This window comes from Brachionichthys hirsutus, chromosome 18, assembly GCF_040956055.1.
Source record: "Brachionichthys hirsutus isolate HB-005 chromosome 18, CSIRO-AGI_Bhir_v1, whole genome shotgun sequence".
NCBI classification, from domain to species: domain Eukaryota; kingdom Metazoa; phylum Chordata; class Actinopteri; order Lophiiformes; family Brachionichthyidae; genus Brachionichthys; species Brachionichthys hirsutus.
In genome coordinates, this window is record NC_090914.1 from 9,287,976 (window position 1) to 9,302,272 (window position 14,297).

Here is a 14,297-nt window from a genome sequence, read left to right on the forward strand (position 1 = left end):
TGGGGTAAATATAATTTCAGTGTTCCATTTTTTTTAAATGCTGTGACAAACAATTACAGTATTCTTGTGCTCATTAGACAAAAAGAGAGATTGTTATGGATAACTATAGAAAGACTGGGCTGATAGAAGCTAATCTTGTACAAAATTATGCTTCAGACAGAAATAATTGAAAATCTACATGAAACTAAATCAATGTTAATTTCTTTGGATGGATCTCCAATAAACAAAAAAATATTTTTTGTTTTCTAAAAACAGAGCATGTGGAATGCAATATTGAATGACAAGATTAAGGTGTAAATTCAAGCAATTGTTGCAACATCAAAGAACAGACTTAAATGTTTTTACATAATTTTAACGTCAAATTAAAACAGTAGTGAGACAGCATTCAGCTTGGACAGACTTAGCCTAAATACTGAAAACAATGACAGCACAGTGGTAGCAGTTATAATACTCTATGATATTTCACTGAAGAAAGTGAACACAAACATATAATACTCTACAATATTCCCTTTAGAATAACATAATAAAACCAGCAACATACTGACGAAAGTTCACATTTTCTCAGATTTGAACCTGAAACAGCCATAGCTTCAAACATTCTTTAAAAGCTTTCAATATTTTCTCTTAAATGTCTACAAAACTGCATTTCCATGAATGCTTGAAATATTTTTTTTTACAAAAACCTTCTTGAAATAAGTAAAATTTCACGGAAGTCTTGACCAGTGACTGCCCACTTTTCAGTGAGCACATAAAACTCAGTATTTTAAGGATAAACATTCATTACCGTCGATAAATCATATGCACACATTGCTTTTACTGCATTGCCCTCAAAGTAACACAACACTGACAAGCATTTCATCTAATCTTATGAGATCAAACGCTTTTCAGGTTGTGCCATTAGTTCATTCATCAGTTATCTGGTTCAGTTCCTGGGTTTTATTCCTCAACTGCCTTTTGCGCATCTTGATTATCCAAGCGATAGCGGAATTGGCAAAGCCAGCAGCCTTGACGAGAGCCAGGAAGAAACCGCAGAGGATGCCAAGGGAGTTCCAGGGATTTGCAGTCACTATCTGTATGGAAATAAGAAAAAGGTGCGATTAAAAACCAATACACTGAGGTGGATCAGTTAAAAACTAATAGGGAATAAATAGTCTGGGGTTCTTACCAGTCGGATTTCTTGCATAAATGGATCCCGCCATTCAAAGACAGCAAAAAAGAGCTCATTGGTTTTCTCTGACTCAGGCCTCTTGTCGTTGAATTTTACCACAGAAGACTGGAAGAGCCGACATAAATGAATAAAATAATGTTTATGAAATCTATTTTCCACATGCATGTACAGTTCAAACCAACATTATTCGAAAATACAATATTTAACAGGTATTAGCATGAACCAAATCAAACCAGAACAAATCCCGAACGGATTTTTGGGCCTGAATCCTGATGTAATCCTAGTCATTAAAAGTAGCATTTTGAGCTGGAAATTACCTGCGTAATAAATCCACACAAATCTTTAAAAATACTTCCCCCCTTCTAAAACAACATTTCTGCAACACGTTCCTCAAATTATCTTGTGGAACCGGTGTAGGCATGCGTTCAGCCGCATCATGAAACTATATGATCATGTATCTGCTGCTCAGTGAAGGTTCGGGTGAAGTTTGGAATTAAAATTGACATTAAATCACTAAAGAATTAGATAATAGACAGGAACCGGCGGATGGGTCACCCCTCATGGGACGTACGCACCTCTTGTTTAAACTCGACACCTTGATTCTTTTCCCCCGATGTCGTGACTAGAGTCATCTTGACCTTGGTTCTGAATCCTCCAGAGAAGGTAAACTTGGAGTAATTTCGCTCACATTCCCTCATAAACGTTGACTTATTCTCACTGGAGACAGAAAACACAAATACATGAATTCTCATGATGCCATCAGGCTGGAGTGAAATGTTTTCTTGCTCTCACTCTCTGTACAAGATTTGAGCTTTCACGTAATCTGTGTTACAACAATCACACTTATCACAATAAATACTTGTCGTTCCGGTTACCTGTCAGTCAAGTCACTAAATCTTGCAAAAAGCATGTAAGTAATAGCACTGAAATCCTCTTTTGTTTCATTTTGACTGAATTGTATGAAGATCAGCTCCTTTTTTCTGACATCAGTAGGGCCACGGATAACCAGAGCTTTTTTCTGTAATGAAAGAGTGATTGGAATTTATCTTTTTGTTTTTTCAAAACTGAATCATGAAGCAATTTACATTTTTGCATTGCTGAAATCTTCAAATCTGTGAAATCGGCAGCTGGATAATATAATGGCTGACCTCTTTTTCGGTTGTAAACGGTCCAAAGTAAGTCACTTCCTCAATAACGCAGTCCGTTTTTTGTGGTTTGCCTGGGTCCACTAAAGGTGGGATGTTGTCATGGTAGTAATGATTGCAGCTCAACAGCTCAGCGTTGCCGGGGTACAGAGCAATACCTGCTCAAAAGAAGGAGAAAAAAAACAACACATTATTATTATTATTACTTAAAACCACTTTAAATAGAATGATAAACACTTATTACTATTGTTGTCAAAAATAGTTGAATACTTTTTATTCTAACTGCATTTACATCCAGGAAGTGTTCGCTTGTTGGCTAGCCTGACGAGAAACCCAATTAGATTTCACCAAGTCAAAGTGGAGCATTCCGTGTGATGGCAAAGACAACTCATCCGCAGGCCAAGTAAACAAACTCTGGAACAATGTCCCATTTTCCAATTAGGTGAGCTCAGTCTGTTGACTCAAATACATTTAAGAACCCATAAAAAAAAAACCCACATAATTCTGTCATTTGTTTGGTTGCTTTGTGTGTGTATGTGCTGCACTTTCCACATGTTGCAGATTTTTTATTTATTTATGAAAAACAGTTTATTACTAATAAATATATTTTGCTATTATTCTTTGAAAAAGGTGCTATATCCTCCTGGGACCCAGCTTTGGGTTAGCATGCCATCTATAATGGACAAATGTCCACTACAGAGGACATGCTAACTGGCTGGGTCTCAGGACGACATAATTAAGTGTTTACTTTAATTAATATACTGTGTGTCACTGCAATGATACAATATATGTATATATATATATATATTATTTCTACCAACCTGGGGGCGGAAACATGTCGAACTCTTTGTAGATGACAGACATAACAGGATTGTTGAGTTTCTCCAGAAAGTCCGAGACGGTCTGGTAGGCGACGAACGCTGCCACCGCAGTCAGCAACACGTAAATGTTGATGAGCACCGCCGTGAAGACGGTCTTTAGGCAGGTTTTACTGACTCGCATTGACGGAGCGTTTCCTTTAACTTCGTCCTCTGTAATGAAACAAGCTCGCTCTCAGGATAATGCTTCTCCAGTTTTACCACGGCACAAACGACTCCATCAAACTGTAAGGACTTTATAAAAGGCAATAAATGCTCGATCATGTGCCGCTTCTGTAAAAGTATCTTTGCTTTTTTTACAGCTCACCGTTTGAGATGATGGAGCCATTTGGATCCTGGCTGTCCGGGTCTGCACGGCCACCGCTATAGAAGCCTGACGAGCGTGCGTCACCCTTGTCATCGTCTTCATCTTCATCATTGAACTGTGAAGATGAGAAAAAGGATCATCACTATGCATGACAGTAGTTCTCACAAACACTTCCCTGTTGCTGCAGAACTTCATTTATTTATATTAGCATCCCTTAGGAGATGTGACGCAAAAAGAATGACAAACAGAGGCGAAAATAAATACGTGTGTTGGAAATCGCTTCTGTTTTACATAGAGAACATTATGAATTAAATAATGAAATTTAAATAATTTATTAAATTACAAGATTGCATCACAGTTTATCCCAACATAGCATGACAATTGCGTCACATTGCCAGGTGAACATTGCTTGACATGCTTACAAATATTACAGATTAAAAGGAGGTGCGTAAGATAATGGATCATAATGGCTAATGGGGTTCAAATATGACATAAGTACAGGAATAATGTTTGCCTCTAGACATCAGGGTGACAGGTAAAGTGATAGATCAAAAAGATGCAGCATGCGTCAAGGAAGCCTGCAGTCACGTGATGCCAGATAGATAGTGCGCGGACTCTCCGTGTCCCGTGAAAAGGCGCTACTCACTATTACCTGGAGATGAGCGAATAAAACACGCGCGTAATGTATCTCGGAAGGTAAAGCGGTCTCACCTCTTTGTATGGCTTGGATTGCTCTTTCCCGAGCATTCCTGTTGCACCTCCGTCCGCGGCAAAAACAACCGTGGAAGCGTCGTGTTATTTGTCTGGAGCGTGAAAACAAATGACATTCAGTAACAGGCGCATTAAAAAAAAAAAAAAAACACACATTAAAACTCAAACTACAAATATGAACACCCCCGAACACGCTGTTCGCCCGTGAAGGTTTGTCCGAGATAATAAAGGCTCATCCCAGAATAAAGACGCGCTCCACAGATCGTTGTCCCTCAGCCTGTTGCCTGACTTCCTCCAACTTCGCGGTGCCGCCTTCACGTGACACTCGTGAATTATAAATCTGTAGATTGAGTTCTCAAATTCTAACGTGTCTCAAAAAAGCGTTTCATACAGTTGCAAGACACTTCTTATTGTATTCAATAGATCAGAGAATTATACATACATATATATGAAATATTTAATTACTTACTTATAATTACTATTTGTTGATTAAAATTATTAACCTAACATTGACAACAAACCTATAATTGATAAGCATCGATTCCATCATATAACTGTGTAGGAAAGTGAATAATTACATCCAATTATTTAAAAAAAATGAAGGCAATCGCATTTAAAAAATACAAATCTCAATTGTTTTGGTTTCTCAAACGTCTTTTTTTTTAAAGTTCAACCATTAATCACACTATCAATCACCTGACTTAAACACTAATCATTTATAATCCAATTAATATTATATTATAAAAGAAAAAAAATACATTACTTTGAGGGCGGCACAGTGGCGTAAGTTCTCCTAGTGTCTGCCGGGATCGGCTCCAGCACCGTGAAGCGTAAAGAAAATGAATTGATGGACAATACTTTAAGTTTAAAGGCTCGATGAAGGGGTAAATTCCGATAGTTTTAAACGCAGCACTCCACCCCGTGGAGTGAACAGGAAAAACTCTGGGAGATTGTTTATTCCGTTCACTCGGATAATCAGCGATCCCGCAATGGCATCAGCGCGACTCTGTGTCCTCTTTGTGTCCCTTTCTCTGACTTTAGCGAAAGACGTTAAATTAAAATACAAACCATCCAACCAACCCGTCCGGTTATTCACGGAAGAGGAACTGAACAGACACGACGGCAGCGAGGTGGCGTCAAACTTCATCTGGAACCAGAACATGGAGCGTTATTGTGCGTGGATGTTCGTGTCTGTGATGTTTGATCCGTCGGCGCTTTCGCTTCTCCCCCCCCCCATCTGTTTCAGGAGGGCCAGCCTATTTACATGGCAGTTAAAGGTGTGGTGTTTGACGTCACCAAGGGAAAAGGTAAATAGTGCGTAAAAACGTTTTTACGCACAGGATAGTTATTCCAATTGACTTGGCAAAAATGCTAAAGCTGGTTCAAACTTCTTTTTTTTCATTCAGAATTTACAGATCATGATTATATGCTGTGTTGAAGTGATATTTAATTGTATCAATTGCAGAGTTTTATGGTAGAGACGCCCCATACAATGTCCTGGTAGGCAAGGACTCCACACGCGCTGTTGCTAAAATGTCCCTGGACCCAGAAGACCTGACATCAGATACTGTAAGTGTAGCGTGGACGCCTAATTCAATTTTTTTGTCCTGCCAGTGTGTCTCCCACCTGATTTCGTGAACTGCAGGGATTGGGAATGTTCCACGGGACACCTGATTCCAGAGTGTTCGGTAAATGTGGTGTTGATTTTCAAATGAAGGCCGCAAACCCGTAGGCTTTCTGATCTTTGATGATGAAAACAAAAACGAAATATATATGTGACCGGAAAATCTAGCAAAATTCTACATATGGGAATATTTTTGTGTATACAAGAACAAGTTGGGAACACAGTGTGAATATGCTGAGTGGTAAATATTGATGACGCTGTCAGGTCTTGTTCACGCAATGTTTAGGGAAATCCAAGGAATAAGTATATAATCTATTTCCTGAAGCGGATACTGATCAAATACCACCAGAGCCAGTATTTCAAAGGTCACTGCTGGGAAGGAACATTAATTCTGGTTTAAATTTAAATATTAAATACAAGTTAATCTAATTATCAAGTCAAATTCATTTTACTCAATGCCGTCAACTTCAAAGGTTTTTTTTTGTAAACTGGTCCTTAAACGTCCTTCAGAAATGAGTTTTTGTTTTTGGTGCTGGTCCTTATGGAAACCGTCTACAACTTAGCTTTTCCAATGACAGATGCTAATAAAATATGCCGTTTCCCATCTTTTACTTCCACAGACTGGCCTCACAGAAGAGCAGCTGAAGTCTCTGGATGATGTTTTTGAAGGCACATACAAAAACAAGTATCCCATCGTGGGTTACATGGCGTCACGCATCCTCAACGAGGACGGAAGTCCCAACGAGGACTTCAAACCGGAGGACCAGCTTCATTTTCAAATCAGGGATGAATTTTAATCGCAAATTAGTAAAATGTAGTTTTTAATAAATCCTTGTTTTGTTTTTTGTTTTGTGAACATTTTCCGTTACATTTAAGTGCGACAAACGTAGAGGCCTTATTTACATTTATATTTAACATAACTAAATATGAGCACTTGAATAGTTTTATGGTTTCCTTACGTCAAGATAAAAATTGTTTTCAATATGAAATTGTGTCTGTTTTTTTTTTTACGTTAAATTACTCGAGAACTTCTGAGGTCACAGAATCATCTCGAACGTATTGAACTAAGATTTAAGGCGAAACTCTCTCTCTCTCTTGAAAATGGCGTTCTATTGTCAAACGCGCGCGCATCATTCTGCACCGTGGAGACCAAACATTAAAACCGATCTAACAATCAGCGACGTGGATGAAGACAGAAATAATTGATGTGTTTCCAAGACACATAAATATCCATCAAACTGTGCCAACATCAGCTGTTGCATTCCTTTGAGTGATCTATTAGTCGGGCTGACATCAGTTACATCATTCACGGTGCCAGAAAGCGGTGAAAAGCGTCCTTAGATGTGGAATGGAGTCAAATCTTTGACTCAAGTCATTTCAGTACAGTGGCAGCAGGTAGCGCTGTTGCCTCAAAGCGAAAAGGTCCTGGGTTCTAATCCACCTTGTCTGTTAAATGAATGAATGAACCATTTCTTTACGAAATATATCAGCATTAACTGAAGTGATTTTGAGAATATTCATGCCAGCAGTTCCCAGGGATCCCGTGAGGAAGGGACAAACGTCAGGAGGAATCTGGATTTCAGTCATTTGCTCCAGGACAGGTGCAGCTCAAATTAGGTTTTGTTTGATTAAAGTCTTTCAATCTCAGAGATCGAAACATGAAAAGTATGTTTTATCATGATCCGATCAAAGGTCACAGGTGATGGTCTTTGGGTGGAGCTGTTCATCGAGGCGGTCACACCTCCCACGCCCCTACGTGTGATCTACGGTCGGGTTCAAAGGACACACGCCCTGCCCTTGAGTCTGCCAGCGAGAGCCGAGCTGTGTTCTTTGTCAGGTGGAGGATCCGCTGAGAGTCTGACTGAAGCCTCGGTCAGTCTGGGAAACACATTGTCCTGCTGAAGTTCCCCCACCGACCTGAGCCAGGATGCCCAAAATGGTAAGATTCAGGGTTTTAATGCTAAACGGTCTCTTCCTGGTCCAAGTTTGAAAGTTATAGATTCTGAATGTTGCTTATCCATGTGGGCCTGAATGTTCATGGAGAAAGACTTAAATTTAATCTCTTTAGTTTTAGTCACACTTTGCTTTCCCCCCCTCATGTCTAAGCTTGTGAGTTGATTCCAAGGGGCACCGATCCTTCTTGGCATTTACTCATTAACTAAAAGTAGATTTTGACCCATTCCATTCCTGGAAGAACGAAATAGCACTAAAAAAAGGTACTTCATTGCTTGAACTGGGCTGTACGCTGTCTGTTTGGTTGTACATGATCATCGTATCTGCCTCTGCAGTGCTGCATTTAAAAAACAATATGTCTCTCATTGTCAACTGAAGTCTACGGATTGAAAGTTTTAATCCCCTCCTTTAATTAGTCAATTACAATGAAACCATTTTTTTTGGGAAGTTGCTAATGTCCTCAGTTGGAATTAGTTACAACCAGTCTGTAGCGAAACTGATAAGAAAGGCCAGATTGTGCATTACGACTACAAATCTTGGCTTATATTGACACATCAAGGAGAACGCCACTCTTGAGAGGTCATTCTGACGTCTGTCTGCAAGTTTCTGAAATTGAAACCGAAAGGTCTACAGATCCCAAAAAAAGTAATCCAAGTCAAGAGAAAAAAAGGGAATGGAATGCAGAAATATACCGTGTTTTTTTCCTTAAAGTTATTGCTTAATTAAAGAATAGGTCATGCTCTGGTAGCTAATAGTGAGGGATGCATCAGTAGGATTTGTTCAGATTTCTACAGATGATTATTAAAAGTGGAGTAAAACGAGCGGCTTCGTTCAGGGATGTTCCAGTTTCTGTTTGCCCGGGTTTCGGTGGATTTATCTTTATTCTTTATGACACTCGGGGTGTGCTCGAGTGCAGCTTCATAAAACGATTGTGTAACGTCTGCCGGCCAGGGTCCTGCAATACGTTTGTTGTGCTTTTTTGCACATATGGAAGGCAGCTCTATTTATCTGTGGGAAATGCATTCATTTAATTGTTTTGTTATAATAAAGATCCATTTTGGTAACAATGGTTAAAGCCTGAAGGGAACTTGGCAAGCAGTGACTGTTTAGATTCTTTAATCTGCATTTGTGCAACCTTGTGGCACCTTGCGAGGGCAGTCCAAAGTCTAATGAGATAGTGAGCAATTACGGTTTATGAACAATCCACTTCACAGCCTCACATCTTGTTATATTTTTACTATGACTAGCAAAAATTAAAATAGCACGCCCCTTCAAGAAATGCAGGATTGAGAAAAAGGTAGACATTTTTGTTGTCATGCGTTAAAATACTTTTTCCGCTGCAGGTCAATGTTCGCGTCACCACTGTGGACGCTGAGCTGGAGTTTTCCTTCCATCCCAACACCACAGGGAAGGAGCTCTATAATCAGGCAAGTATTGTACAAGTTAAGATGCACCAAAACAGCTCGTCTTCAAATTCTAGTTGTCCCAGTTTGATCACATATTCAATTCAATGACAAACGGTAACCTCACCTCCTGATAACATGACGCGGGTTGTTCCTTCCCTTTGTACCTGATTGGCAGTCAGAGCTCCATAAAGGGGTCGTGAGGCGTGACCCACTGCTTTAGTTGACGTCTGCTGGGGCTCTCTCCCTGCCACAGGTTGCCAGGACCATCGGACTCCGTGAGACGTGGTACTTCGGGCTGCAGTTTGTGGACAACAAAGGCTTCAGCGCATGGCTGAACTCAGAGAAGAAGGTGATCCTGAGTGTGACTAGAAAAACTGATGTGTTTGGTTTGAAACGTGGCAGGAAACGACCGACTGAAGTCTAAGATCTGAGGGTTACGATCCGCAGGCGTTGTTGTATTTGGTTGTATACTAGCATAATGCACAGCCAAAAAGGTAGCAGGGAAAACTAGAATGGACAAATATAGTCTGCCATACTTTGTCCAGCTTCTTTTAAATCATACCTGCTCTGTTCTCAGGTGATGGCCCAGGAGGTGAAGAAGGATATCCCCCTGCAGTTCAAGCTGAGGGTCAAGTTTTACCCCGAGGACGTGGCCGAGGAACTGATCCAGGATGTCACTCGGAAGCTGTTCTTCCGTCAGGTGAAGGACGACATCCTGTTGGACAATATCTACTGCCCTCCGGAGTCCTCTGTGCTGCTGGCCTCTTACTCCGTCCAGGCCAAGTTCGGAGAGTACTCCAAGACGGCGAATCAACCGGGGTACCTGTCCTGCGAGCGCCTGCTGCCCAAGAGGTGAGTTGGAATTGTTTGGTTGAGCTGATGCTCAGTTCTCTGGTTTTTCATTGTTTCATTGATGGAATGTTTTATTATTATTTATTATACATCGCTTCAATGTCTTCGAGGTCACTTGTGAATTTCCCCCTGAGATCAATAACATAATATTTCATCATGACATATTGGTTAATTATATTTTGTCTGAATATTCTGAGTCATGACGTAGTAAGGAGGGGCAGCAGCTCAAATCTGTGCAGTACTTTTCCACATTGTCGGCCTTAACGCAGAGTAGATGCATTATGATCTAATATCCTGCTATGGATTCGCATACCACCTAAAGCTAAGACAGGATAGCAACGACAAGACAATGCAGCTTGTGTTTGGTCCTGTGATCCACGCACTGATAACTGATCTCAACTTCTCAGGGTGTTGGATCAACACAAGCTGTCCAAGGAACAGTGGGAGGACAGAATCCATGTTTGGCATGAGGAGCACGGATCAATGCTGAAGTAAGGGATCGATACTCGGCAAATAGCCCTACCGTGCATTTATCTTCAGTTTGCAGGAATAAAATTTCCTCCGAATAGAAAGCAAACAAGCACGCTTGAGCCCAGTTGCACCCCACCCACCTGCTCATCTATCTATCCGATCTGAACAGGGAGGAGGCCATGATCGAGTACCTGAAGATCGCTCAGGACCTGGAGATGTACGGCGTCAACTACTTTGAGATCAAGAACTTGAAGGGCACCGAGCTTTGGTTGGGCGTCGACGCCTTGGGAATGAACATCTACGAGAAGCAGGACAAGTAAGTCACGGAGTCGGTGGTGAGTGCAGGCCGGTGAGTGCAGGCCGGTGAGTGCAGGCCGGTGAGTGCAGGCCGGAGGTCAGCACACGAGCAGTCATCGACCTCCGATGCCTGGCAGGGAAGTATTAAATGGCGCGTCTGGCCACGTGGGTTTTTGTTTGGCCATTGACCCGGTTTTCCTGCTTCTACTACAACACGAACAAACAAGAAGCGGATTCCCCTGATCGTCTCACTGAACCTTCAGTGTGATCACATTCTATCAGCACAGTTCTCCTACTTTTAAACATGCCGTTCAATCGCTCCTTTCTCTCTGTCCTTCAGGCTGTCTCCAAAGATCGGATTCCCCTGGAGCGAAATAAGAGACATTTCCTTCAATGACAAGAAGTTTTTCATCAAGCCCATAGATAAGAAAGCAACCGTAAGTATTCTTCGACTCACTTCCAGAGCGCGTGGGAGCGTGGAAAGGAGCACGCCAGAAGCAGCGTTAAAGGAACAGTTCACCCCATATTGGGTCTTTCATAGCCTGACTCTGCGATCATGCTTTCTTTCCTCCTGAGGATTTCGTATTCTGCACCCCGCGGCTGCGAGTCAACAAGCGCATCCTGCATGTGTGCAGGGGAAACCATGAGCTGTACACAAACCGCCGCAAGGCCGACACCATTGAGGTTCAGCAGATGAAGGCTCAGGCCAAAGAGGAGAGGCTGCAGAAGAAGATGGAGAGGTACAGGAATCAGGTTAAAGCTGACGGCCTCGGATAATAAATTCAGGCTGTGATTCGTCTTTGTGTGTTTTGCAGGGATCGTCTGGAGGAAGAGAAGAAGAGGAGGGAGGCCATTGAGAAAGAGAAGGGGGACATAGAGAAAGAGAAGCAGGATCTGATTATGCAGCTCTTCCAGTATGAGAAAACAACCAAGAGAGCAGAGTCAGGTGAGAGTTTTCACCTAAAGTTGCCACCATTTTAGAGACTCCTGGCTTAAAATCCATCCGTCCCTCCAATAGGGCTGTTTCAGTCAGCTGGTAAAAAGGTGTGTTAGAAATACGCCGATTCAAAATGTGACATGCCTTTACTGCCCTCTTCTGTTCTATGTGCTTGAAATCTCTTGAAGAAAATGACAAGGGTCTATTTTATTCCTCCGGTTTAGACAGTTTCTTCAGTACATAATATTATTTTCACTGCAATGTTACAGTTATTTTTTTCACCTTGCACAATACATTTTACACTGATATGCCCCTGTAGATCTCCAGGAGCAGCTGGAGAGGGCCAGGATGCTGGAGGCAGAGAGGACTCGGGTGGAGCAGGAGGCGGCCCGGCTGGATGCTGAGAGGATGGAGGCCATAATAGCCAAGGAGGAGCTGACCAGGCAAGCTGAGGACCAGATAAGGAGCCGGGAGCAGCTGGTGAGTACGTCCTGCCAGGAGCGCTTATAGCTTTTCACCTGAGAAAGCAGTGATTGTTGGGTGAAATCTATCAAATCTGAATTTGTTGCACCGGAACTAAAGGTACAGCATTTTTTTATTGGCACCTCGCTGATGCTCATAGCTATTTGATCTCTGCTGCCTTTGCCCATCCATTCACGGAATGACATGGCCGAGGTCACTGAGGTAAACAGGTGTCTTTTCTTGGGCTATTTGACGACATGGTTTGCGCCTCGTTCCTGCAGGCTGCAGAGTTGGCCGAGTACAGCTCCAAGATCGCTCTGTTGGAGGAGGCCAAGAGAGAAAAGGAGGAAGAGGCAGAGTCGTGGCAATGCAAGGTGAGCTTCCGACACTTCATCACATGTTGTCCAGGTTCCCAGAAGTCATGGGGGCTACCTGGAAGTCGCCGAGCAACTTTTCAGCTGGCTGCTTCTCAAATGTCATCTGAGCAACCTGATATTTCTTTCTTTAATTTTGGGTAATACCAATAATATGTTCCCTTTCCATAAAGATATTTAAAGAGACAACTGTTTAACTTTAAAAGTTACAGTCAGATGAATACAAATACCTTGAAAAGGTGAATTTAAGACAATATATGAAATAAAATAGCACATAAACTTCTTTAGTGCAACCTTAAATTCAAGGACAACAATCAGATCTTTCCAAATGTTAACGTGAACAAAGATCAACAGATATCAAGAGGAATTTTGAATTTATTGTACAGTTTATCACCCAACCCTTTAATAAAGGGACTCTTATCGACTTGTGCATAAAGAGGAAGGCCTGCCTCAGTCAGGAAGTTGTGTATGTGTATAGTGGAAGAGATAAAGACAAATTTACATAGTCATAAAAGTGTCTTTCAAAAGAGACAGCTGTGAGATCAGAGTCCAGCTCCACCTGATATTGGTCCATAAACGATGCTATTCAAATTTCAATAATTACAGCATTTATGTCACGATCAGAGGTTTTATGCTCTTGAATGTTGCTCCCGTTCAGCATTTGAAGAACGCATGAACTAAAGTGCGCCTGTCCTCTTCGTCCTAGGCTATGCAAGTGGAGGAGAATCTCATGAAGACGAAGGAGGAACTGAGCAATGTGAAGAGCTCTGCCAATTCGGTTCCTGTCACTGCTCCCGCTCCTGCTCCGGGGTCATCCTCCTCCTCCTCCTCCTCCTCTAGCTCCTCGGATAATGAGAGCGACCACGAGCACAGTGAAGAGAACAGCTCCTGCAGTGCCGAGCTACTCACGCAGGGCATCGACAACCACCGCCATGAGGAGGAGCGGCTGACCGAGGTGGAGAAGAACAAGCGCCTGAGGGACAAGCTGAAGGTGAGTTCAGGGAAACAGAAAACAACAGAGCTGTTTTAAATTAGTTTGGAGAAATTATCCTGTAAGCCTGCTCTGATTTTGAGAATGCTTATGCAAATACCTCCATTGAGGTCCAGCAGATCCCTTAAATTAAATTAGGGAGTCCTTGCAAGTATTAAAAACCTCACGGATGTTGGTCGACCTAGCAGAAGATGGGAGGACATGAGAGTGGTTGGTGCTGGGGAGGATGATGCAAAGGATAGGGTGAAGTGGAGAAAGTCAATCTGCTGTGGGGACCCCTGACGGGACAAGAAGAAAATACAGCAGTAGTAGAAGTTAGTCCAAAATTCAGTGAATCCTTCTTTGGCACAAGCCCCTTTCGTTTAATCAAAATCCATCACAACAATGTCGGATAACGATATCTATGCTTTACATATCTATAGCTATGTGATGTAGAGAGTCCAGAACAGACAGAGGATAGAGTCTCCATCTAGCATCAGCAGCAACCATCAGACAAGGATGAACTCCTCTTAAACCGACTCCTCCTTTTCTCTCTGCAGGCCCTGAGCTCAGAGCTGGAAGAAGCCCGAGACGAAAGCAAGAAGACCCAGAACGATCTGCGCCATGACAAGAACGTCCAATACGGCCTGGACAAGTACAAGACCCTGCGTCGGATCCGCATGGGCAACACCAAGCAGAGGATCGATGAGTTTGAGGCCTTTTAGGAACCTCAGAGAACCGG

At 42.1% G+C, this 14,297-nt stretch overlaps 3 protein-coding genes across 3 annotated transcripts; 2 read left to right on the forward strand and 1 right to left on the reverse strand.

Moving 5' to 3' along the window:
- Window positions 1-4: 4 nt before the first annotated feature.
- Window positions 5-5,460, reverse strand: pacc1 (proton activated chloride channel 1). The gene is made up of 9 exons (XM_068751881.1): window positions 5,278-5,460; window positions 4,210-4,301; window positions 3,499-3,613; window positions 3,135-3,344; window positions 2,317-2,471; window positions 2,044-2,186; window positions 1,744-1,885; window positions 1,166-1,273; window positions 5-1,070 (listed from the first exon to the last, which is right to left on the reverse strand). Exons 2-9 carry the CDS (start codon window positions 4,243-4,245, stop codon window positions 903-905), a joined length of 1,077 nt encoding a protein of 358 aa, XP_068607982.1. The 5' UTR covers window positions 4,246-4,301; window positions 5,278-5,460; the 3' UTR covers window positions 5-902.
- On the forward strand, window positions 5,185-6,758 carry nenf (neudesin neurotrophic factor). The gene is made up of 4 exons (XM_068751882.1): window positions 5,185-5,339; window positions 5,456-5,516; window positions 5,675-5,778; window positions 6,454-6,758. The coding sequence occupies exons 1-4, from the start codon at window positions 5,199-5,201 to the stop codon at window positions 6,628-6,630; spliced, it is 483 nt and encodes a 160-aa protein (XP_068607983.1). The 5' UTR covers window positions 5,185-5,198; the 3' UTR covers window positions 6,631-6,758.
- A 1,002-nt stretch (window positions 6,759-7,760) lies between these two features.
- Window positions 7,761-14,280, forward strand: ezra (ezrin a). Its single transcript, XM_068752145.1, has 13 exons — window positions 7,761-7,772; window positions 9,130-9,213; window positions 9,446-9,541; window positions 9,770-10,044; window positions 10,452-10,535; window positions 10,685-10,831; window positions 11,153-11,249; window positions 11,389-11,552; window positions 11,628-11,758; window positions 12,069-12,229; window positions 12,493-12,585; window positions 13,292-13,576; window positions 14,116-14,280. Exons 1-13 carry the CDS (start codon window positions 7,761-7,763, stop codon window positions 14,278-14,280), a joined length of 1,794 nt encoding a protein of 597 aa, XP_068608246.1.
- Window positions 14,281-14,297: the final 17 nt, after the last annotated feature.